Here is a 26,003-nt window from a genome sequence, read left to right on the forward strand (position 1 = left end):
AGTGTTAATGTAAATTAGTGAAGGGATAAAAAACGGGATCAGAAAAAAAGAACAGAGAGGAATGGAATGGAGAGTTGAAAGAAAACAATCAGGCAGTACCACCATCTTGACATTTCCGAGGTGACAAACCTTCAAAAGGTCATTTAAGCGTCACATCTTTCAAGGCAAATCTGAAATATCAAGCCATTACACTGGCTTTTAAACAACCAATCAGCACAAATATAATCACGTTACCACCCCAAGGGACCCAAACCTAAAACTGGATGGCAGCCACTCTGTTCCGACGCAATGAGTGTCCCCTCTCTTTTTCACACCTTCTATTCTCTCCTAGTGGTTGTGCCCCAGACATAGTGTCATGCCAGGATAAGACTGCCAAAAATACTTCATAAATGTCAATGTACCCCTGCCATCCCATATAGGTATAAATAACACATTATTATATCAGTTTTACAATTATCTGCATTACTAAATGAACCAGTTCAATCTGTGTTGTAGTCCTACGACCCAAAAGCCGGCACATAAACATGGAATGATAAACAACTCCTAGAAAATTCCCACCGTAATCAATATCATTCCTCTTCCTGTGAACCAAATTTCTCCTCAGCCAGCAACTACTCCAATGTCCCCATTTCCTTTCCATAACATGCCATAAAATGGCACAAGCAAAACTAAACACATAAAGAGATGACCTACTTGGCCCATTTGACACTTCCTCTAGACACATTAGTCTCAGACTAGAGCGTCTGTTGACAGGCAACACCCTCTGCTCTGGACTTTTCACAACATCATTTGATAAAGAAATGACAAAGCCAGAATGTGGAGACCTATTTTTGCACTCAACTAAATGCAATATCAGACTTGTGCTATCTTACGTTTCTGCTAATTAAAGGGGAATCCTTTTAAGGGAGTGTACAAGTGTATAAAAGTAAAAATAAACTAATAGCAACAGTATAATAATAGATGATACACTCAATATTAATAAACAGATGTTCGCTGAATAAGAACTGCCATTGACATGGTGCAAAAAACATTAAAAATAATATTTTTTAAGGAGGCATGAATCGTGATTACTGAATAAACACAGCTGAGTCGCACCGTGCTGATTTAGGTGGGACTGTACAGACTGCAGGTTTTGTGCTCTGCTGAGCCCTGTATTACAAGCTTCAGCTTTAGTACAGTTTACACAGAGCAGGGTGTGGAGCTGGATACAGCAGACATCACACAATGAAATGGATAAACATAAAAGAGCATTTAATAAGACTGGATGGGTTCAAAATCCCTTTAAGGCAAGTCAGTTTACTCAGTGGCCATCTTGGTAACAGCCCCCAGGCAGCTATTTTCTATGTAGGCAACAGGCATACAAGAACAGCTGCTATCTATTTGAAAAATCTCGAAAACTGTTTGCCAAGAATACGTTTTAATAATATATTTCAAAATCAGCAATAAAATCATACATTTATCATACACTGTGCTTCAAAACATAAACATTTTAATGCTCAAATCACACTAATTTACAGTGTGTGTGTGTATTATATATATATATACACACACACACACACACACACACACACACACACACACACACACACACGCATACACAGTTGTGCTCAAAAGTTTGCATACCCTGGCAAAAATTGTGAAATTTTGGCATTGATTTTGAAAATATGTCTGATCATGCAAAAAAACGTTAAGTTTTTAAGGTGTGGTTGTTTCAAGGAGAACAATACGACGATACTTGAACAAAAATGAGCTGCCAATGCCACAAAAAAAGCCCGGTTACAATATGCTCGACAACACCTTGACACGCCTCACAGCTTTTGGCACACTGTAATTTGGAGTGACGAGACCAAAATAGAGCTTTATGGTCACAGCGATAAGAGCTATGTTTAGAGAGGGGTCAACAAGTATTGTGCTCCTTGAAACAACCACACCGTCTTTTTCCAGAGCAGCCTGCATTTCTCCTGAGGTTACCTGTGGGTTTTTCTTTGTATCCCGAACAATTCTTCTGGTAGTTGTGGCTGAAATCTTTCTTGGTCTACCTGACCTTGGCTTGGTATCAAGAGATCCCCGAATTTTCCACTTTTAATAAGTGATTGAACAGCACTGACTGGCATTTTCAAGGCTTTGGATATCTTTTTATATCCTTTTCCATCTTTATAAAGTTCCATTACCTTGTTACGCAGGTCTTTTGATAGTTCTTTTCTGCTCCCCATGGCTCAGTATCTAGCCTGATCTGTGCATCCATGTGAAAGCTAACAAACTCATTGACTATTTATACACAGACACTAACTGCAATTTAAAAAGCCACAGGTGTGGGAAATGTACCATTAATTGCCATTTAAACCTGTGTGTGTCACCTTGTGTGTATGTATCAAGGCCAAACATTCAAGGGTATGTAAGCTTTTGATCAGGGCCATTTGGGTGATTTCTGTTATCATTATGATTTAAAAAGGAGCCAAACAACTATGTGATAAATGGCTTCATATGATCACTATCCTTAAATAAAAGACAGTTTTTTAGAATACAGTTATATTCAAAAAGTATTTTGATTACTGAAGAAATTACTTTGCATTTTATTGTCAATTGTTTCATTTAATATTTAGTCCTTTCAGATGGAATCATATATACATATAAATGATGTGATCCAAAGTGCATTTGAACAGCAGGTAAACACTTTCTTATGATGTGTTACATTCATACGAGCAGACAGAGAAGTAAGTTTGAAGTGAGTATGGAGCAGAAGAAATAGAAATAAACCTTGTGTAAATTGTCAGCTTTACGCTAAGCTAAAATGCTATTTCTAACCATTTTACATGCACGATCATATTTTTTTTTATCAAGAAAATTCACGTTGGATCATAATTTTTTTTCTGGTAAGACCTTTGATATTAGGGCAAAAATCGTATTCTTGATCATTTTTTTATTGTTTTCCTTTAAAAATATCTAAAAATCCTTAAAACAAGATCAATTTGATTGATCTTTTTTAGAAACAACACTGCATAAGATATTTAGGTTTTTCAGAGAATGTATTTTTAACATGTGTATTTTGTCTTACTGTACTGGCAGAATTTTTATAGTCAAAACAAGTGGAAAAAAATCTACCAGTGCTGAATAAGTAATCCAAAGTATTTAGAATACGTTACTGACCCTGAGTAATCTAACGAAATACATTACAAATTACATTTTACAGCATGTATTCTGTAGTGGAATACATTTCAAAAGTAACCCTCCCAACCCTCTGTGTGTGTGTATTATATATATATATATATATTAGGATGGTCAAACTAATGTGCATGCATGTTCTAGAGTAAACAAACAGGTGACGCCTCTATTAAAAAGGAGACTGGCACACATCCATGCCTACAGCTGCCATATTAAGTATTAACATCACTGTTTCTCCTAGACTTTTTTTCAGCAGCGGTGCAGTTGCGTGCGTGTCCACGAGCCTGCAATGCCGGACCTTATTTACGCATGTCGGTGGAGGAATAGTATTCTGTTCTAACCAACTGCGTAGCTTGAGCAAAGGCTTAACAGATAGCGTACAACTTCAGAAAAGAACTCCAGAAAGCAGTCTGAGAAAGTTTAGTAACTTTACTGGTGATTTTTCTTCTCAATATTCAGTTCTGAATTCTTTCTTGAATTTTGTAAAACTACAAACAAGACAAGAAAATATGAATGAATATTACATTCACATTTACAACATATTCATTTGAATAATACAGTTTGCTTTGTACATAGTTTGAACATGTTCCTTTTTAACATTGTTTCAAGCAATATACATATCAAGAAGTTACATTCAAATGAGATATACATTTGTATCAAATAGAAGTGAAATGAACATGTTTGATATAGCACTAGCACATTAGCAAAACATAAATCGAGTGTACTTGCAACAAAGATACAATAATAATCTAACAACCTCTTATATGTATATAGAATCACTATTTAACACAAGTACAGCACTTACGGACATAAATATTCAAGGCTTAGATGATGAAATCAACCACCAAAATGAGCTGCATGCATGTTAACTCTTGACTGCATTCACTGAGGGAAATCGAAAGTAAACTGAACTGAATAATTATAGTGCAGTACCTTAAATGGATTAGAAACACAAATGGGCATATACAACAGCACAAATAGCTTACAACGATCTTAGAATCATAATGGATGGGTTATTCACGTTCACCTTGTCATATGTGCGCCAATTTACAAGGAGCAGAAAATGCAGAAAATTACTTGCACTATTTTTTATTCAACATAAATACCAATTTATAATATAAACATACTTAACACATATAACAGCTTTCAACACTAATGAATTACTATAACAGTGGTTCTCAACTGGTTTTACTTCGGGACCCACATTTTACATTGGACATCAGGACCCAATGTAATCCCCCTCCTGAAAAATCCCAATTTAACCCCTGTATATAAGAACAGGTAAAACCACAGATCAGGGCTCCAGACTGCGACAAAATGGTCGCAAATGCAACCAAAAATAATTGATTGCGACAATAATTTAAACTCTAGTCACCACTGGAGTCAGTCGGGTTGAGTGCCTTCATATACAGTTAGAATTTTTATTTTTGAATGCGCACAACCAGTGTGTCATGCGCCACTTTTCACCCGTTCTGTTTCTGATGAGCTCGCTGTACCGCATGCAACAACAAACCCAGTGCGAGAGAGTCGTGAACAAATGACTCTTTTGAACCGGATCTTTTTCATGAATCACCCGAAAAGAACTGAGGGTTTGAACTCAGGAGCTCAGGTTAGCAGTTTGAATCAGATTCACTTCTCAGCGAATCAGCCATCAGTGAGGTCACAACTGGGAGCGCAGACATTTCAAAATAAGAGTCCCATGTGTATTTCGGGCTTCTTTATAATTAAAAGTCCCGCATTGTGTACAACTGTTTTTTTTTATTCTGGAAATTATTTATTGTGATTGGAGTAGCACAATAAACTGCATCTGGGATTTCATTCAATTTGCACTCTTGTAGTCTCTGTGTCTGGAGCCATCCGGTAACAGTAAAGAAAGACTAAGCAATATATATATATATATATATATATATATATATATATATATATATATATATATATATATATATATTTTTTTTTTTTTTTTGGAGGGACTTGTACACAACTATTACACAAGGTGCAATGGCATTCATTGATGCTCAAGAATACAACACACTACTATATGCATACTATATGTAAATATCTGTAATGTAGATTCTGAAGGGTAGTACTAAATAATCTCTTATATTTGTATAAATTATGAAAGGGGTGTGAACATTTATGAGACAAAAGGGAATACAAACTTATCTTCTCAACTATGTATACTGTTTATTAAACCTTCGATTAATGGGTTATCAGCTCACTTTTCTTCGGCTTTCTATCTTGTTTCTGAACAGCAATCTAAAATGAGAAAATCTGTGATTTGGCTACTAAAAATAGCCATTTGGCTCCTTAATGTTTCAGTTTAGGAGCCAATGGCTCCAGAGTAATTATTCTTTTTTAAGTCAGCCCTGTAGATAGCTCCTCATTACTGTGTTGTAGCTAGTCTAAAATAATAATAACAATAAATCAATAAATTTGTAATGAAAAACAAATTACAACCTTAACACATTTAGGCTAACAGCCACAGTTGAAGTACAAATTAGGTCTAATTGGTTCTACCTAATATATTATTTAATATGAAACTATATAACATTTTTGTCAAAATATCACATATACTGTTACTACTGTAAAATAGTGAAATTTTAGTAAGGATGATGTGTAACTTAAAAACCCCTTTATTTTGGCGCATAGCACAGTGTTGCTCTTTTTCTCCTCTGTGCTGTTTAGCTGTTTGAGAGGTTTGAATTCCTTCATAGTGCTTTAATATAGAAAATTCTTACTAGAATTTAAATGGGTCAGTTTTGTGGTCTGCACCGCAATATAGAGGGAAGCCTACATGCCCGATGCATGTGCTCCAAAGATACAAAGCAGTTCACTGGTGCGAAACCCTTTGAAGCCTGGTTTTCACATCGCACCATGAAAATATCTCATTGCAGATGAGAAGCATATTTAGCGCATATTTTCCAAATGAGGGAGAATGAACCGTGGCATTGTTCTTTCCATGCTGTTCATGACTCTATCTGAAGAGACCTAGCAAGCATTACGCTGCGGTGCACCGCTACTGAATGCATATAGGAGAAACACTGAATATGGTTTCTCCCATTCATTTTCCCACAAATGATCCATCTCCTCTTCCCCTTATATTGTCTGACTTAATCTAAGTGCTATTGTTTAGATGTTTTGCAGTATAAAGAGTGCATTTTCTTTCAAGTATTTGGAATAGTGATTCTGGACCATGCACAGTGGAATTCTGTATCTTTTATTCCAGAATTGCAATACAAATAATAATAATACAAATAAAATAAAAAAATGTACAAAATAATCCAATACAAAAGCTAATACCTAATGTTACCCAAACCTTGAGAATGACTGGTTCCTCCCTGAGCCCAGCACCACAGCTGAGCATGACTTTCAGAATATTTTCTTCCATTCTCTCAAAATCCCTTCACTGAACTCTGCCAACCCCAGCTGCATGTTATAATGAGCCTGGCGGTTTCTTAGCAACTCTGGGTGGCCCACTACCCTACATCCCAGCAAGAGAGGCTGAGAACACAGAAGCTTTGAGATGCAGACATGAAATACAGACTACTGACAGAACCGCAGACAATCCAAACACATTTGTAGAGAGGGCAGAGGGTGAACACATTTGTCTTCATTTTTTAAAAGCTTAAGACAACCATTTCCTTCTATTGGCTCTACAATGGCCAGAAAAATGTGGTGAAAAAGTGAATTTTGTTATTAGCTGTGCTTGTGGTTCATTTTCCCCGCAACATAGATGGAATGGAAACAAAAGCACTGGTGTATGACTAAAACAACTATTAGTGCAATAGCAAGTAGGTTATACGTGTTAACAGCTTTAGCATTCCTTATTTATTAAGGTCAAGATGAAGCATTGAAAACAGCATGTAGGTCAGAGAGTGACTTTTATTTTGTTAACTGATATGTATAGGTTGCAAACAAATATTTTTAGCCCATTCTAAAAGTATAAATTGGATTATGTGACATTTTAAGTGTACCCAGTATTTTTATGTATTTATTTATTTTTTGCGCTGACTGATATCGTAGTTGTCTTGGACTTGTATCGACGCCTAACGGCAAAGACACAGCATCACGCAAAATAGAAAAGTTATTTATTACCGATGTCACTGAAGAAATAAGCTAGTCGCAGTCAGTCCAGATTAGTTTACTTTCCAAGTAAAAGTGCCCAACAACAGGGTGGTTACAAATATAAAGAGAGTAGTATTTGGCTGGGCATATAAATTGCAATATATCAGCCAGGCCCAGATTGGCCAATGGGAGGACTGAGAGAAATCTTGATGGCCTGACCCGTCTTGTGACCAGATTTGCCAGCACTTTTTATTATAAATTATTTTTTTTTATATCTTTATTATTATTACCCGCCATGAATATTATTACCTGCAAAGTCCACTTATTATTAGTGATTTTGGGTTTGTTTTTCATAAATTCGCTTATCACCATTTGTAGTTTTGTAATTACTTAATAAATTATGTTTTTTTTTTTTTAGATACATTACAGTAAGTTGACAGTGGTTGTCAGAGACTCCCAGTCTATACAGTATACTGTATACAGTATATAAATATAAATATTTATTTTTGTCAAAAGTAATATTAAAACCAAAAAAAAAAAAAAGTGTTCAAATCTGTGCCACAAATTCCTCCTGACCCTGAAAATTGGGCATTTTATTGTGTTTATGACTGCCAGATTAACTCATCTGGCTTTAAAAGTCCAGGGAGTAAACATGCCAAGATTAATTAAATCCAGGGTGAAAGTATGTGTCAGTAATTCTTGAGTATTTTCTCTTGACAGTGGAGATTAATGCAACTGTTGGTCACTCTAGAAAACAGTCACATGTAGAAATGCTGGTGTACAATTCACACTGTATGTACAGCAAACATTCCAGGCTGTACTCACCACTTCTAGCTCTTGAGAGACTTGCCGCTTGCGTAGTTCCTCCATCCGATCACTGACGTCGCTGAAGTATGTATTGTAGTACTCAGAGTACTCTTGTGCCAGGTCATCTATATTACCCAGAGAGCCATCCTACACAAACAGAGGTATGAGTGAGTCAAGGGCGCTGAATATATTCTCACACATGTGCACAAGTCCAAATATGGGTGTCTTTTCATTTCAAAAAGACAATCAATCAGATACTTTGTAAAAAAAAAAAAAAAAAAAACAACAACAAGAAAAAAAAACACCCCCATTAAATGACTCTCTCCCCTTCAAAGACTCAGAAACACAAACACACACACAAGTGGAGCTGTAGGAGAACTTCATTAAAAACTTGTCACTGGCACGCGATTTTAATTAGGATCACAAGAATGGCGCCAGCCAAAAAGAATTTAACACACACATGCACACCCATTAAAGAACACACTGCACATCTGCTGCGACAAGAAAAAAAAAAATCACTCAAACACTAGCTGAACTAAACATCTTCCCGTTCACATTCCTCTGCTTTCACTCCATATATGATACTCTGGTCAGAGACCACAGGATTTTTTTCATGGCTTTTGTGAATTTCTGGAGCATACTGTAAAGTTATAATTTCCATGCTATAGGTTTACAGTCTAGTTGTCAGTTTGTTGAGAGAGGTTATTATGCCACATGTAGAGGAGTCTTCTTTTTTACAGTCAGAGCTAGGGTTAAACAATTAATCGAAATCGCGATATGATGTAGTGCGATTATCAAATCGCAAAGGCTGTGATTTATTTAAATAAATAAATAGTCTGGGTGCGTTGCACTTACTGTATGACCCCGTTTACACCTGGTATTAAGATGCGTCACGGGTGATCCGATCGGCCAATATCGCCAATATCAATACCAATACCGATACCTCTAATAAATTGCATTTTTGTGAATTCTTTGGATAAAAATGAGTAACAAATTATTACTTACATTTTGTATATATTTATAGGCCTAAGCAGAAAATTATTAGGCTGCTTTGTTTACCCTTTAAAAATGTGTAAGTATAAGCCACATATAAAACCACAAAATTAACCATAGATATTATTACATGGTTACTATTACTAAAACCAAGTTACCATATGGATACTACAATAATGCTGTAGTAAAACCATGGTTAACTGTATCAAAACCTTGGTTACTGACAAAAAAAACATGGTTACTACAGTCATGGTTAATACAATATTACTACAGTAAATTCATGGGTAGTTTTCATAAGGGTATCATTTATTAAAGGTGCAATATGTAAAAATTTTCATGTAATATTCACCTTTTTTTTTTGCCCATGTGTGAACGGCTTGTAACGCAACTTAAAAAAATGAGCCCTTCCCGGACTTCCTTGGCTGCCTATTAAAGCCTGTAGACTTATTTTCATGCGAAGGGAGCGGGTCGCTTTTGCCAGGAAAATCCAAAGGATTTGACATTTATGCGCGCTCCCGAGAGCCTTGCCTCAGACAGTAATAGCTTCTCTTCCACTATTCAACAGCGACAACAAACTGCAATACTAGGTAACGTTATCTTAGAGATGGAATCCAGCAAACGGCCGGCTCCCAGCACAACACCGACCCCTACACAAACTCAGAGTAAGCCAAAAAAAAAAAAAAAATTATCTACTGAATCCCGTGTGGCTAAGCGGGAACGTGATCGTGGTCGAGCGAAAACTAGAGTGAACATCAGCAGGGCATTTGATTCCATTTGGTTTTGGGGATCATACCGACCCTGAAGAATTGGCATTCTTCTTATTGGACAGGTAAGCTTACATAACGCAAGCATGTGAAATATAGTGCCATAAGGATTGATCTGTGTACTTTTAACTAACTTGATCTTGCCTGCTAACGCTGACAAATTGCAAGTTATCTTGCTTCGTAACTTTCAAATAATTTCAACGATCTTCTCTTTATACTAAAAGTCAGGTATACAGGATAAATTTAAGCAAATATGCTGGTTTCTTGATCGTAGTACAACATATGACATACAAAACATACAATAGTGCAACATAAGTGCAGTTTACAGTGCAGTGCAACAGTAAACTGTCTGGTATAGTTCGGTAGTATATAGCTGTATTTGTGTATCAGTATGCTATGTTTGCTGATAAGTAGTTTTAGTTTAGTCTCAAAGTTTGTAGTAAAACAATCATAACTGTGTAATTTTAATTATGCTACCTCATCTGTCAGCATGATACCGGTAGATCACGTTCAACCTCTTTGTATGTTACATCATTGTTTTGGTTGATGCTCGTTCGCGTCCCTATGGAGTGTGTGCACGAGCGCGTGGAAGAGGTAGCTGGCTGCAGTTCACTTAACGGCCACAGGTGTCATTAATAACAAGGGATTCTGAATCTCACATACTGCACCTTTAACAAGGATTACAGATCATTATCAATGTTCTAACAACTCTGAATTTAAATAAACCTGTAAAAATGGTCAAACAAACGGCAAGCCCACTATAATAAATGTCACGTCTAGGATTGTCATTATTTAGTGTAAATAACTCCAGATGCTGTTTTCTGTCATTACTTCAGGAAAGCACTGTGCCCTCTTTGAATGAGTCCTATGACTGAAAGGGTGAGCGCTGTCTGACTGCTAGTGTATTTTAGCATTTCTGGCAAAGTCAAGATGAGCAGGAGAATAGTTCCTGTGCCATGCAACAATTCGCTAATATAATTCTTTTTTTTCCATTCGAAGATTATGAGATGCATTAATATTCATGTTATCTATATAATGAGATCACTAGTTACAAATTTTTTTTTTAGAATTGTTATTTTTATGTGAGGATCAATATTCTTGATACCACATCAGTATCAGAAGTATCGATTCTTTAGTATCGATCCGCCCATCCCTAGTGTACAGTGAAAATAAAAGCTTCAGCCAAAATAAAGTCTCACAAAGCTATACCACGTGCAGGTTAAGAAAAATAATACATAAATATGGTACTGTTTTATAATAAAAATAAAATGGCTGTTGTTGATAATATTATACAAAAGTATATTTCCATAATTTCTTATCTTAGTACTAACTTATTATTGGGTTATAAAAAATAATGATGAAAAGTGGGCTGAGACCCCATCACAAAGAAGGCAAACACAGGCACATAGTGAACAGATACAAATGGGAAGTTGTGATTTTCTTTTCCCCCTCTCTGTTTCACTTTTTTAAGTCTGGTTCTTTTTAAGAGGACTCAAGTGTGAACACCCTTTCTTAAACAGTGCATCTATTGGCAGAACAGCATGCTTACCTACTACTACTACTACTACTACTACAAACAAAAATTATGTTTTTTTTTTTGTTTTTTTTTATTTATTAATAATTATAATTGCAGTTCAAATCACAAATCGCAATATTTTTTTTAAATATAATTGCAATTAGATTTTTTTGTCCAAATCATTTAGCCCTAGCATTGCAACACACACAAACCCATACAATCTCTCAGTGACCAGTGCCCAGTTGCATAAACCACTTTAAGCTTTTCCCTTAAGTGTAACACTTAAGGCGTTATTTCCCCTTAACTAAGGGAATGACTTGAGGGTGTTGCATATAATCCCTTAGACACTTCTCTTGGGTTGCGTTCAACTTCACTTTTAACATCCACTCGCTAACTCCCCTACGCATTTCCCCATGGCTCCGCCATGAATATGTACTTTTAAAATCTTGGTTATGTTTATTTAATCTGTTAAATCAATAGCAATTGGACTGCATAGTTTGGGCCCTGTTACTTTTTTTTTTTTCCATTAATATGTCCATAATATACCTTTTAATATAAAATTTGATTGTTCCCTGTATAATTTACAGCTTTAGCCAAGAGAGACATTATAGACATAATTTTTTTTTGACATTATAACCTAATTAAAGAAAAAACAAAATACCAAATTGAATCAGAATTGGATTGAGAGCTTGTGAATTGGAATTAAATCAAATCGATAAATCCTCGATACCCTCCTCTAATCTAGTCAAACAAGTTTTTTTTTTTTTAAATAGCTATAAGAGTAATAAATATATTACATGTTACAGGATACAAAGGTAATAGTGTGTTCTTGTACTCCACAAAATGTCTTTCAAGCAATCCATTCCAACAAAACTCTAAACAGATGATCTCAGAATATTGCAAGACTCCCAAAGGAATAGTCCTCTCCTCTCTGAGAAATTCCAGCTTTGCATTCCGATCTGTTGGCCTGCAGAACAACTCCAGCTATTCAGCAAAACGTGCTTTAAATGTTTGAAATTTATATTGTCAGAAGCATAATTAAACCATTTTCACTAAAAAAATAAAATAAAAAGTTTACATTTACATTAATGCATTAGGTAGATGCTTTTGTTCAAAGCGACTCGCACAGCATTCAAGCTATATGTTTTATCAGCACGTGTGTTCCCTGGAAATTGAACCCTAGCGCCAGTCTCTAGCATTATGCTCGAGCAACAGGAACGCGTAAACCCAATGATTCTTATTTAAGGACACTTAATAAAAGGGACAGCAAAGAACAGCTGAACTAAGGCCTCATTTACAGATGGTATTAAGATGCGTTTTGGGCAATCAGTTTGAAACGGGACAATGCTAAATGGGGTCCAAAACTTTTTCAGTATTGTCCGTTTTAACCACATTCGGAGGTGCTCGAATCTAGTTGAAACATGAATGCATTCGAACAGCAGTGAAGCACTACCCACTCACCTGTCAATCAACCGATCAAACTTTGCCGCTTACGTATGGTTTTCAAAAGGAAATAACCACTTGATTGGAAAAGAAAAAAAACCTACATATATAACAGATGCACATTATGACCAAGTCTAAATGGCAATGTGTCTTCCCTGTCCACTTGAGATCGGATTGCCCAAAACGGAGATTCTTAATATCAGGTGTAAACAAGGCGTAAGACAAAATCAAACTTTTTAGCAGAACCTAAAACATATGCCTCATTCTGCTGCCACTAGACAGGCTTTTTCAAGTACATACTGTTGGCTGGGACAGTGAGTCCAGCAGCTTGCTGTAATAACAGGGCAGAGAGTGTGTGGGGCATTGAATGATAGTTAAGGAAAGGCCAGAACCTTGATCCAACACCATATTCCACTCTTAAACTGTAACCATACCTTTATATAGTTTTATTATATGGAAAACAAGAAAAAAGCAAGCAAGAAATCAAGAAAATGAACATGTGTAGTGAGGAATCAGCCATCTTCAGACTGAGTTCAGCATATCAGCATGAAGAACATAAGTGGCCTTTGATCTGATTTGGTCCAGCACCATGTGTGCAGCACATACCTGCCATTTTCTTATTATCATACCACACATTCCAGACCTACGGTGAGGTAATTCTGCAAGTCCTTGCTTAAAGTGTGTGTGTTGGTTCCAGCTGGGCATTTGACTGATTACCGTACTAACTCAAAGCTTGTGCCTCATCTGTACAGCATGTGTATGCTAGACTTGCCATGATGTCATTATTTTCATACCGGTGCCTATCTGCGTTCAAAACCGGTTATACCGGTAATACCGTTAGTTGGACACTCAGTGGTGCTATGGTGTAATTTCCGTTGCTCAATGGCCTACACAATAGTACAAGGCAGCTTGAATTCAAACTTTTAATTTTATTTATTATTTATTTTAACTTAATGAAAATGAAACTAAAAAAATTAAGGGCAATCAGATTAAATAAAAAAAAAACTCAACCAACACACCACACAGCAAACATAGGCCATAACCATCTCTAACTCACCCTGAAGGTGTCTGTGTTTCATGTCAATTTTTCAAAATTTGCTATACGTTCGGGTGCAGTTTGGGTGCGTGTGAGTTGCTAAAATATGGGGCAAACCTAATATATATATTATATATATATATATATATATATATATACACATATAGGGCTGCAATTAACGTTTAGTTTGATAATCGATTAATCTTCCATTATGTTTTCGATTAATCGGATAAATAACAACAAAAAATTCTGTATTTTATTACAATTGTATTTTTAAGAAACAGAAATGATAAAGAGCGTAAGGATTTGGTTTGGTTTACTGTACTGAACGATTCTATACTCTCACAAAACTTTGAACAAAGCCTGAATCATTCAAAGTTGTGTTTGATTTTTATTATTATTATTACTTTCAGGACATACCCTGTATGTAAATCAGTTCCTTTACTTGTAAAACTTAAAAAGTACTGTTTATTAAAGAGTAAAATGATTCATCAGGGATGGAGTGGGACAAAAAAATCAGCCCAGCAGAGGGCAATGGTGACACTAGAATAGAAATAATAATAATTCTGCCCAGCTGAAAAATAAATAATTATGTTAGATACACATGCTTGTAAACTATCACTGATTACATAAATTTTAAATATTTGAAATTAATATTGCAAGTTTTAAAACCATATTGTCACTGATTACATGTTTCTAAACTATTCTTTTCAAAAATAAATTTTTATGGGTAATGCATGCTTATCATGATACAATTTGCCATAGTATAAATTTACTGGTGAAATGAGACATTACATTTGAATCAAATATCAGGGCCCTTAGCATGATTATACATTATATTCAGCATTTTATAGAGTTTAATATAGTACAATCATCTGAAAACGCGTCTCGCGCTGAACAGTCTCATCCTGGTAAGACACTATCTAAAACACTTAAAACCGCACACCTTGACCTCTGTGACATCTATTTGATATCCATGAAAGCTGCAAGATTGATTACATTGTAACTGAAAGCGCGGTATGACGCTGCTCAAGTTTAATAAAAACGATTGCGCTCCCTTTCTCCATTGCAATCGGTTTGATTGATGCGGCTGCGCACGCTTGTTTGCTCAGTGAAGTTAAACAGAGACTTGCTTGTGGTTAAAACAAACAGTTTTGCGAATCAATCTGTGAATGCACCTGCTGCAGCATCCGGTCCACATTACAACCACACCATCTTTTTCCAGAGCAGCCTGTATTTCTCCTGAGGTTACCTGTGGGTTTTTCCTTGTATCCCGAATAATTCTTCTGGCAGTTGTGGCTGAAATCTTTCTTTGTCTACCTGACCTTGGCTTGATATCAAGAGATCCCCAAATTTTCCACTTCTTAATAAGTGATTGAACAGCACTGACTGGCATTTTCAAGGCTTTGGATATCTTTTTATATCCTTTTCCATCTTTATAAAGTTCCATTACCTTGTTACGCAGGTCTTTTGACAGTTCTTTTCTGATCCCCATGGCTCAGTATCTAGCCTGCTCAGTGCATCCACATGAGAGCTAACAAACTCATTGACTATTTATACACAGACACTAATTGCAATTTAAAAAGCCACAGGTGTGGGAAATTAACCTTTAATTGACATTTAAACATGTGTGTGTCACCTTGTGTGTCTGTAACAAGGCCAAACCTTCAAGGGTATTTAAACTTTTGATCATATATATTTACACACATACACACACATATACACACACACACACACACACACACACACCGATCAGCCACAACATTAAAACCACCTGTCTAATATTGTGTAAGTCCCCCTCGTGCCGCCAAAACTCTGCCAAGCCGCATCTCTGAATAGGATTCTGAGATGCTATTCTTCTCATCACAACTCTACAGAGCGGTTATGCGAGTTACCGAACACTTTGTCAGTTTGAACCAGTCTGGCCATTCTCTGTTGACCTCTCTCATCAACAAGGCGTTTCCATCCACAGAACTGCCCCTCACTGGATGTTTTTTATTTTTGGCACCATTCTAGAGACTGTTGTGCAAGAAAATCCCAAGAGATCAGCAGTTACAGAAATACTCATACCAGCCCATCTGGCACCAACAATCATGCCACTGTCCAAATCACTGAGATCACAATTTTTGCCCATTCTGATGGTTTAGGTGAACATTAACTGAAGACCCAGACCCGTATCTGCATGATTTTATGCACTGCACTGTTGCCACATGATTGGCTGATTAGATAATCGCATGGATGATTGTTGGTGCTAGACTGGCTGGACACACAACAGTCTATAGAATTTACTCCGAATGGTAACCTTTTATCGTGCTTTTGTAAAATAAAAAAAAAAAACAGGGTGTGCATTCAGCCGTCTCTGTCTCCGCGAGCATCTTTCTGAAACACGTCACAAAAATGAAGTGAAACTCTGCAAATACTTATCACACAAACATGAAACATAGGTCTAAAGAAAGCTTAAAAGGTCTACTTTTAAATAAAACAATTCAAATTTAAAACAAATATTCTCCTGCAATGTAATCTGTATGAAACAAAGTGATGCACAATTTCTCCTGGCTCAGCTCATTATCTCTAATGAGATCACACCCACCAGCAGAGTGCGCTATTCATACGGTAATGTGCTGAGGCGATCAATGCAAATGGTAAACGCCCCCGTCAATGCTTTAAAAAACATCAAGTTCATTCACTTTTCTGCGCGTTTGGAAGATGGCACGCTACACAAGTTAGGAAGCTCTACAGATGGTCCTGGATAGTGATGAAGAGTTCACATTTTCCTCAGAAGAAGAGGAACGTTTGCATTTTGAAGAGCGTCTTGATCCAGCCGAGAAAACAATTTCGGATGAGTAAGTCATTTAGTTTTGCTTACATTAGTTGACATGCTATTTTATATAAATGTACATATTTTATTACTATTTCCAGACTTGCCAGCCAGTATTCAGAGTATTGACATTTGAAATATGTCCTAATAGGCAAGTTTTAGTTACATTTAAATGTTGTTTCAGCTAAAGCAAGTATTTAAATTGTATGCTGTATGATATCAATATGATATGTAATATGATTTAAAAATAATATGAATGTTTAGATTATATTTTAACTAGCGTTTATGCTGCCTCATTATCATCAACGAAGCTTGTGCTTGCAAATATCTGTTTGGGTGTAAATGTGTAAAATGTGCTGTAAATATGCCCATATTAGAAAATCAGCATATTAGAATGATTTCTGAAGGATCATGTGACACTGAAGACTGCAGTAATGATGCTGAAAATTCAGCTTTGATCACAGGAATAAATTGCATTTGACAATGTATTCAAATAGAAAAGTTATTTTAAATTGTAAAAATATTTCACAATATCACTGTTTTTGCTGTATTTTGGATCAAATAAATGCAGCCTTGGTGAGCAGAAGAGACTTCTTTTAAAAACATTAAAAAATCTTACTGATCTAAAACTTTTAAATGGTAGTGTGGGTCTAAAGTAAAGTCTTTATGTAAAGAAAATGTATAGTCAGATTACTTCTTTTAACTTAAACTTGATTTTGTGAATAAGCTACAAACATTTATTCTCACTGGAGGGGTCTTTGTCTCCTCAGGTGTGAATCACATCAATATTCATGATCATCCACGCCTCCTCGCATATGGCCTTTCTAACACTAAAAGTGTCTTACAAAAGTTAAATGACTATATTGTTTTGTATGAATGAGTGATCAGGATGGTTTTCACATCATTTTATAGCAAAAACTCTAGGCTACAAGATCCAGTCTTCAAAAGTCTTTGAACAAATGTTTAGTATGTGTTATATGGCCTTATTTCAGTGACTTAAAATGTTTTAAACCACACATAAACGTTATTTTATCAAAAATACAAACATGTACATACATGTTGCTCAAATATTATTGTAGCCCCGTTTGTGCTGAATACAGTGTTGTCAGACTTTAGCCATTAATATGTTTTTAAGCAACTGAAAAAGGCAAAAATGTCAAGGCATGTCAAAACTTGTCCAGGGCCCAAAACACCCTCAGACCCCAGAGGGTTAAGCTCGCAAATGGGTCTTCCAAATGGACAATGACCCAAAGCATACCTCCAAAGTTGTGGCAAAATGGCTTAAGGACAACAAAGTCAAGGTATTGGAGTGGCCATCACAAAGTCCTGACCTCAATCTGAAAATTTGTGGGCAGAACTGAAAAAGCATGTGCGAGCAAGGAGGCCTACAAACCTGACTCAGTTACACCAGTTCTGTCTGGAGGAATGGGCCAAAATTCCAGCAACTCATTGTGAGAAGCATACGGAAGGCTACCCAAAACATATGATCCAAGTTAAACCATTTAAAGGCAATGCTACCAAATACTAACAAAGTGTATGTAAACTTCTAACCCACTGTGAATGTGATGAAAGAAATAAAAGCTGAAATAAATATTATTTCACTTTTTTTTTCTCCCCTTTTCTCCCCAATTTGGAATGCCCAATTCCCAATGCGCTCTAAGTCCTCATGGTGGTGTAGTGACTCACCTCAATCTGGGTGGCAGAGGACGAATCTCAGTTGCCTCCACGTCTGAGACCGTCAATCCGCGCATCTTATCACATGGCTTGTTGAGCGCATTACCACGGAGACGTAGCGTGTGTGGAGACTTCACGCTTTTCTCTGCGGCATCCATGCACAATTCACCATGCGCCCCACCGAGAGCGAGAACCACAAATTATTGCGACCACGAGGAGGTTACCCCATTTGACTGACAACCGGGCCAATTTGGTTGCTTAGGAGACATGGTTGGAGTCACTCAGCACACCCTGGATTCAAACTCGCGACTCCAGGGGTGGTAGTCAGAGTCAATACTCGCTGAGCTACCCAGGCCCCCATTTCACATTCTTAAAATAAAGTACTGATCCTAACTGACTTAAGACAGAGAATGTTTTCTACAATGAAATGTCAGAAATTGTGAAAAACTGATTTAAATGCATTTGACTAAGGTGTATGTAAACTTCTGACTTCAACTATATATATATATATATATATATATATATATATATATATATATATATATATATACACACACACACACACACACACACACTGGCGGCCAAAAGTTTGGAATAATGTAAAAATGTTGCTGTTTCAGAAGGAACTTGGTACTTTAATTCACCAAAATGGCATTCAACTGATCACAGTCAGGACATTACTGATGTAAAAAAAAAAAAAAAAAACAGCACCATCACTGCTGAAAAAAGTCATTTTTGATCTAATCATGCTAAATTGCTCATTTGGTACTAGAAAATCACTTGCCATTATATCAAACACAGTTGAAAGCTATTTGGTTCATTAAATGAAGCTTAACATTGCATTTGTGTTTGTTTTTGAGTTGCTGCAGTATGTAATAGACTGGCATGTCTTAAGGTCAATATTAGGTAAACAAATGGCAAAAAAAGAAACAGATTTCTCTAGAAACTTGTCAGTCAATCATTGTTTTGAGGAATGAAGGCTATACAATGCTTGAAATTACCTAAACAAATTAAGATTTCATACAAAGATGTACACTACAGTCTTCAAAAACAAAGGACAACTGGCTCTAACAAGGACAGAAAGAGATGTGGAAGGCCCAGTTACAACCAAACTAGAGGATAAGTAAATCAGAGTCTCTAGTTTGAGAAATAGGCAACTTACATGTCCTCAGCTGACAGCTTCATTGAATTCTACCTGCTCAACACCAGTTTCATGTACAACAGTAAAGAGAAGACTCGGGGTGCAGGCCTTAAGGGAAGAATTGCAAAGAAAAAGCCATTTTTGAAACAGAAAAACAAAAAGAAAAGGTTAGAGTGGGCAAAGAAACACAGACATTGGACAACAGATAATTGGAAAAGAGTGTTATGGATCTTAACCCCATTGAGCTTTTGTGGGATCAGCTAGACTGTAAGGTGCGTGAGAAGTGCCCAACAAGACAGCCACATCTATGGCAAGTGCTACAGGACGCGTGGGGTGAAATGTCACCTGAGTATCTGGACAAACAGACAGCTAGAATGCCAAGGATCTGCAAAGCTGTTATTGCTGCACGTGGAGGATTTTTTGATGAGAACTCTTTGAAGTAGTTTAAGTTTTTTTTTTCAAATTATAATAGTAATTTTTCACATGATTAACATCCTGACTTTACATTGTGATCAGTTGAATGCCACTTTGGTGAATAAAAGTACCAATTTCTTTCCATAAGAGCTAAATCTGTACATTATTCCAAACTTTTGGCTGCCAGTGTAGATCTTAATCTGGCAAATATATGGGAAATACAACTTTTAATTTTGTAAATAGTTAAATATAGAGTATTGTAACAGAGCCAAGTCTCCATTTCAAAATAAGAGTCATGAAATAAGTGTATTTCGGGCTTGTTCCTAGTTATGCTCCAAATCTTTTTTCTGTTTTTTGGAGGGGATTTTGTTTGCAAAATAAACTGCATCTGGGATTTTATTCATTTTAGACTTTTGGTCATAGTAAGGGAAGGCTAAGAAAGTTTTTTTAACATTCTATGAATCAATTTAAAAAACAATCGGCCGATTAATCGGTTATCAGCCTTTTCATCACCTTAGTTGGTACTGGCAAAATCCACTATTGGTTTACCTAGGAACACCAAAGAAATCAGGTGATAGATATGTTTTCCCCCTGTCCTCTGACAGCAATGGATTCATGCAAATAAATATTTTCTCACAACAATTGCTAAGAAACAGAGCATTATGGGACAAAAGGTCCTCAGAGGGTAAATACTTCTCTGCTAACAAAAAAGTTACTGACTTGAAGCCATTTGCTGGTTCCTCTGATGACGCCCAGGTTTTGCAAAAACAATGCAGGATTGGGTCATTTCCCCAGCTGGCTCTCTTACTGAGCAGGCAAACAAATTTTTTTGAGTCAAAAAAGAAAAAAGAAAAAAGAAAAAAATTCCTTCTTTACTGGCTAAAAACAAAACAGCTCGAATGCATTCATACAGTGCAGGCATTGTGAAATCAGCAAGCAGAGCAGATAAGAATGGTTCTTTTCACAGCACTCAAATCAAAGGAAACACATTTCATTCAAAATGCTGTGTTAAGACAACAGAGCCATTAGAGGTTCGGACAAAGCCTTGAATCAAATGCCTTTACACAGTGACAAGTATGTTGACTAATTCCAGGAATTCAAGAGCATGCAAAGAAATCCAATAGCTATATATTCTGTATGATTGATGCGTTTGTGACCTGCAGGTTGACTGCAAATAAAGAGAAACAAAAGTATTAATTTTGCTTAGACAAACAAATAGCAATTACCTAACAAACTGAAATTGCAGTAAAACTGAATACAACTTTTCCTTTCATTTTTGGGGAGCAAGTTGATACAATTGTTATTCCGTGTAAACGCAGACTGCATAATACTTCTGACATATCAACTGTTAATCCTGGAATACTGAGTAATACTTTAGCAACAGAAAAACACAAAACAAGTTTAAACACTCTCATTCAGGAGCAAAGAGAGATACTAGTCTATTTTCCTTTCCTATAACTCCTCATCATAAATGCAACACTAATGCCCACAATACACATGTTCTGACACAATTACTGATGACTAGTGAAGAGAGCACAAAACCTACACACTTGGAAATAATGTGATATAACTCAATCTCAAACCCACCTGTCCTCACCCCAACTAATTTAATGGATCAAGTTCTGTAGTTTAAGATTCAACGACGTTGCTCCCGTTTTATAAATATGAAATTAGGCAAATACAAATGATTTTCTTTGCAAAACATTCACAACACAAATTTGGGAGTTGGTCACAAAGAGGGAGGCAGGCTGTTAATTGACTTTGAAGTGAATTTAATTGAGGAGAACCACATATAAAAGCGGTTTGTGCACAGAGACCACAAGTGACAGACAGAGAAAGGTATACACATTAGAAGAGATTCCTAAATTCAGCATGCACTATGGTAAACCTCAAAATGTGGCTCTAACTCTTAATACATGTCTCAGTAGCTGCCAGCTCTTTAGATTCTGCACTTTAACATTACAATCAGATAATAAATCCTAAATGCTGTGTCAAATGTAGTGACATCCACTACAGAAAGCAACAATTATCTTGTAAATGTACAAGTCTGGGTCATGTTATAATGGATAAAACTTAACTTTTATTGACTGAGTGTCCACCAAAACAACATTTGTTTCACTAGCATCTCACATCTGAAGGGCTTATAAAAGTTGTGAAAGCAAAACAATCCAGACAGTCTAATGGTCAGCTTAACTGAAACCATGTCCAACTATGGTGAGATATTTTTTTCATGCAATCAAATTTGTTTGAAAAAAAATAAATAAATAAAAAAATGTACTTCAACTTGTGGCATTCACTCCAGCTTTAAATGAAGAAAAACACAGCTGTGCGAATGTACATTTTCAATCTGCTAGCCAGTCAATACTGAACTATCAGTTCTTAAAACAACTGCGACAAAGACCCCGTTTTCCACCTGGTATTAAGATGTGTTTCAGGTGATCCGATCACATGTGGTCAGCCCTAAATATAGGTCTAAACCATTTTGTGACCCGATCACAAAAACCACATATGACCACATCACAACTGATGTATAAACACTAATCTGTCCTGTATATGTCAAGCAGCAGTGAAGCACCACCCCTCACCTGCCAATCAACCGCTGCGCTAAAACAACGAGCGGCTTTAAAAGGAAATAACCGTCCGATCGGAAAATTTAAAAAGGCAGATACATGAGAGCTTCATGGATATTCTTTAGTGTGTCTGATATCAACACAGATGGAAAGCACAAACACCTGAAGCTCCTTTAATACAGGTAATACACTAAATAATGGATAATTCTGTTGACATATTGCGTTTGTGCTTAAACTAAATTTCAACTGCGTCTGGGAGAAACAGCGTGCCATTCTTCTTTTCTGACTTTGTTGCGCTTTAATATCATGCAGTAACACACTGACATAGTGATTGATGTATGTCGTCATGAAACAGAGACCCTCCAAATCCGAACACAAGTAGTCACAGGAGACGCATTTAAATGACCAGGTGTAAACAGCCATGTGTCCCACCTGACCACATATGATCGGATCACCCGAGATGCATCTTAATAACAGGTGGAAACGGGGCAAAAGAATTTTGTCCAATCTGCCACTATTGATGAAGGCCACTACAGAGAGCAGAAATACAGAGCATGTCTGCATACAGGAGCTTTTTTTGCAGACAAAAGATAAGAGGATTTGTTTAAAGTTGCAAGTTTATGAACTATAGAAGTAGTTTAATTTTGGGGGGTCAGATGAAGTAAAGCTGAAGACACTCTCAGGTGCTACTTTAGCAAATTTTCCCACACAACTGCTTTATTGAATTAAAGGATGATTCTGCTGCTTGAGCAATGTGGTTTTATAATTATCCCATGAGTGTTAAAGACAGATGAGAACTGAAAGCACTGGAAGGGCATTTGTAACATTAGGAGTACACATGAGATGTTTTCTAAGGAAAGGGGAAAAAGACTCATCCCATTACAGCAATACCACAGGATAAAATTAGCCTGTGGGAGAAGAGAGGTGTGCACTTAAAGGAAATTAATCAATAATGTGTGTCCATGTGTTACAGATTATCTCCACTGCAACAATAAAGGTTGGACAGGAATATCTAGGCGGGATAATTAATTAGGAATTCAGTCTTTGTCAAGTCATCTCAATTTCCTTGACATAAAAATGATGCAATTAATTCACACACGTCGGCAGACAGCAAATTAAAACTACAGTGAACATAATGCAAAGCTGTTTTCACTGGAAATGGGTGTCACACCTTTAACTCTTTCATCTGGGTCTTTAACAACAGACAAGATTGAGACAAAGTCTCAGGGAGTCAAACTTCCTACAACAAAGAAAACACACATTACGAACAGTCAGAGCTAAACTTGACTGGTGTCGCAACAATAAGTGCCTACGTTTTCCCAAAGAAATATTATGCACGATTAAATTTTAGTTTTTAAATATCGGAAAGAATAATAAAAAATAAAAAAATATATCTGTTTTGAGTTACGTCTCTACACGTGCACCGATGAACCCGCGGACAGTATAATAATAAACACTTTAGTTACATACCATGTGATACGACTCCCTGGAGATTTCAGATCTTCTCACTGTTTCTCAATAGACTTAAAGAAAGCGTTTTAAACCAACCGTGCACTGTGATCAAAAGTGTGCAGAACTCCGCTCATATGGCCTTGTAGTAGCCGCTCTTACAGGCTGATTTAACATGCGCTTGGCATCAAAGCCCGGCCACTGCGCGCGCACACACACAAACAAACACACTCCAATAAATTAAGCCCATTGGGTTGAAGGACTTTTCTCAAACTGCCTTCCTGTGACACCCCTCCCCCAATCCCGAACTTACCAGCATCCCCATCACGTCCGACCACAGCCGAGAGAAACTGTCCGATGATGCGGCGCTGACCGCCTGCGGCTCCTCGGGAGAGGACACTTGATCCCCCTCCATTGTGAAACACTGATGGATTTACAGCCACAAATTTCAAGCTGATGAATGTTAATCCGAAACCATAAAATACGTATTGCAGAGATGTCTTTTTCTAAATCTGATCTAGTAATTTACTATTCCTTGGTGCGTATTCAAAAGTTGATGCAAAGTATTCCATCCACGTAGAGAAATACATAATCATCAAGGTTGCTGATATGTTTTCCATTTGAATCCAGCTGAGAGAGACCACAGCACCGAACACACTTTTCAAGTCAACAGAGAAACTTCAACTCAAGTACAGACGGACAGATTTCAGCGCTTCACTTGGCACTTCGTCGGTGCGAACCAACCCAAACTTTTGGGAGTTCTGTTTAGTACCCGCAATAAAAACTCTCAATCATTAAAACATGTGGATAACATTAAGAACAGCCACACATACTCGAACACAGTTCCAAAAACATCCATAACACCACCATTCGCCAACAAAAACGACGAAAGCGCCTGAGGCGAATTTTTTCTCTTGTTGAGTTCTCCAGTCTCCCCCCTCTCAAGCGTAATGGTTTACTCCGCCCAAACAAAACACTCAACATCCTCGCGGCTCTCGCACCCCACTGCCACATACAGGACAGCGACAAACTGATCCACAAAAAAGTTTCGCAAAGCTATGACGACACAGACCTTTGGAAAAGGGCATTGTGCCTGTCTTTCCTTTCGCTTTCCAAGCAATACTTTCCGCTATAAACAGATACAAAGGAACAAAGCGACATTCTGGGCACAATGGATTCAAAAACAAAAGCCCTTGAGAAAATTATTTCAGAAGCATGACGTTATCCATTCTCTATTCATAACACTTTAAAGCACACCTGAAAAGATTCATGAAATACAGAATAAACTTTGTGTCACTCACCTGATGAGCTAGAGAGGTATAATCAGACAAGTTCACACTAATTCATAATATTGCCAGATTTAAGAAAGTTTTAAAAACATTATTTTGTCTAACATTGTTCACTTTAACAGAAATGCAGAATCACAATAACTACGTTTCCAACTACGAGTTTTTGTGAAAAAAAGTATTAGAGTATCAAAATAAAGCTGATGGAAATGCAAATTATTGCTAAAATTCACAAGTGTCGACATAATATCTTTCAGTTTATCTCTAGCGCATAAACTCTATGTCGATACTTCAAATGTCGCAAAAAACTGGTTTGGAAAACTTACGCGACAAAGTGTTTTTTTAGGCATGACGTCATCACGCACACCATTTTTATCGATAAAATGCCATTTGAATGGAAACAGGCGGAAGATGGCGAATTTCCCAAACTTTTTTTTATGCATTTTCACTTTGTCGATAACAAAATAGTGCGAAAAGTGTTTGGAAACTAGGCTAATGAAAGGTGTGACTTCAGCTACAAAGCTAGTTTAGTAAGTCAAACACGATCAGTAACTTGGTCCTCACATAAAAATCTGTGACATCATTAAAGGAATATTTCGGGTTCAATGCAAGTTAAGCTCAGTTGACAGCATTTACGGCATTATGTTAATTACAACAAAAAAATCATTTTTACTTTTTCATTTTAAAAGCGAAAATCCTGGTTCCAGTGGGGCACTTTCAATGAAGTGAATGGGGCCAATCCGTAAACACTGAAACACTCACTGTTTCTAAACAGTAAAGCTACAAGACATAAACAATATGCGTGTTAACATGATTTTGAGTAAAATCACTTACTAACCTTATCTATGTAATGTTACAGTATATG

At 36.7% G+C, this 26,003-nt stretch overlaps 1 protein-coding gene across 8 annotated transcripts in view; it reads right to left on the reverse strand.

The window, feature by feature from the left end:
* The window catches only part of LOC127456705 (SAM and SH3 domain-containing protein 1-like), a 379,637-nt gene that overhangs the window by 49,982 nt on the left and 303,652 nt on the right, over positions 1 to 26,003 (reverse strand). For 6 of the 8 annotated variants that reach the window (XM_051725203.1, XM_051725209.1, XM_051725206.1 and 3 more), the window contains exon 2: positions 8,053 to 8,181. In XM_051725203.1, the coding sequence (XP_051581163.1) occupies positions 8,053 to 8,181 (129 nt within the window). Of the gene's footprint in view, positions 1 to 8,052; positions 8,182 to 24,165; positions 24,709 to 26,003 lie in introns of those variants that run through there. The other 2 variants (XM_051725204.1, XM_051725211.1) reach the window with 2 other exon arrangements.

This window comes from Myxocyprinus asiaticus, chromosome 19, assembly GCF_019703515.2.
Source record: "Myxocyprinus asiaticus isolate MX2 ecotype Aquarium Trade chromosome 19, UBuf_Myxa_2, whole genome shotgun sequence".
In the NCBI taxonomy this organism is placed as follows: domain Eukaryota; kingdom Metazoa; phylum Chordata; class Actinopteri; order Cypriniformes; family Catostomidae; genus Myxocyprinus; species Myxocyprinus asiaticus.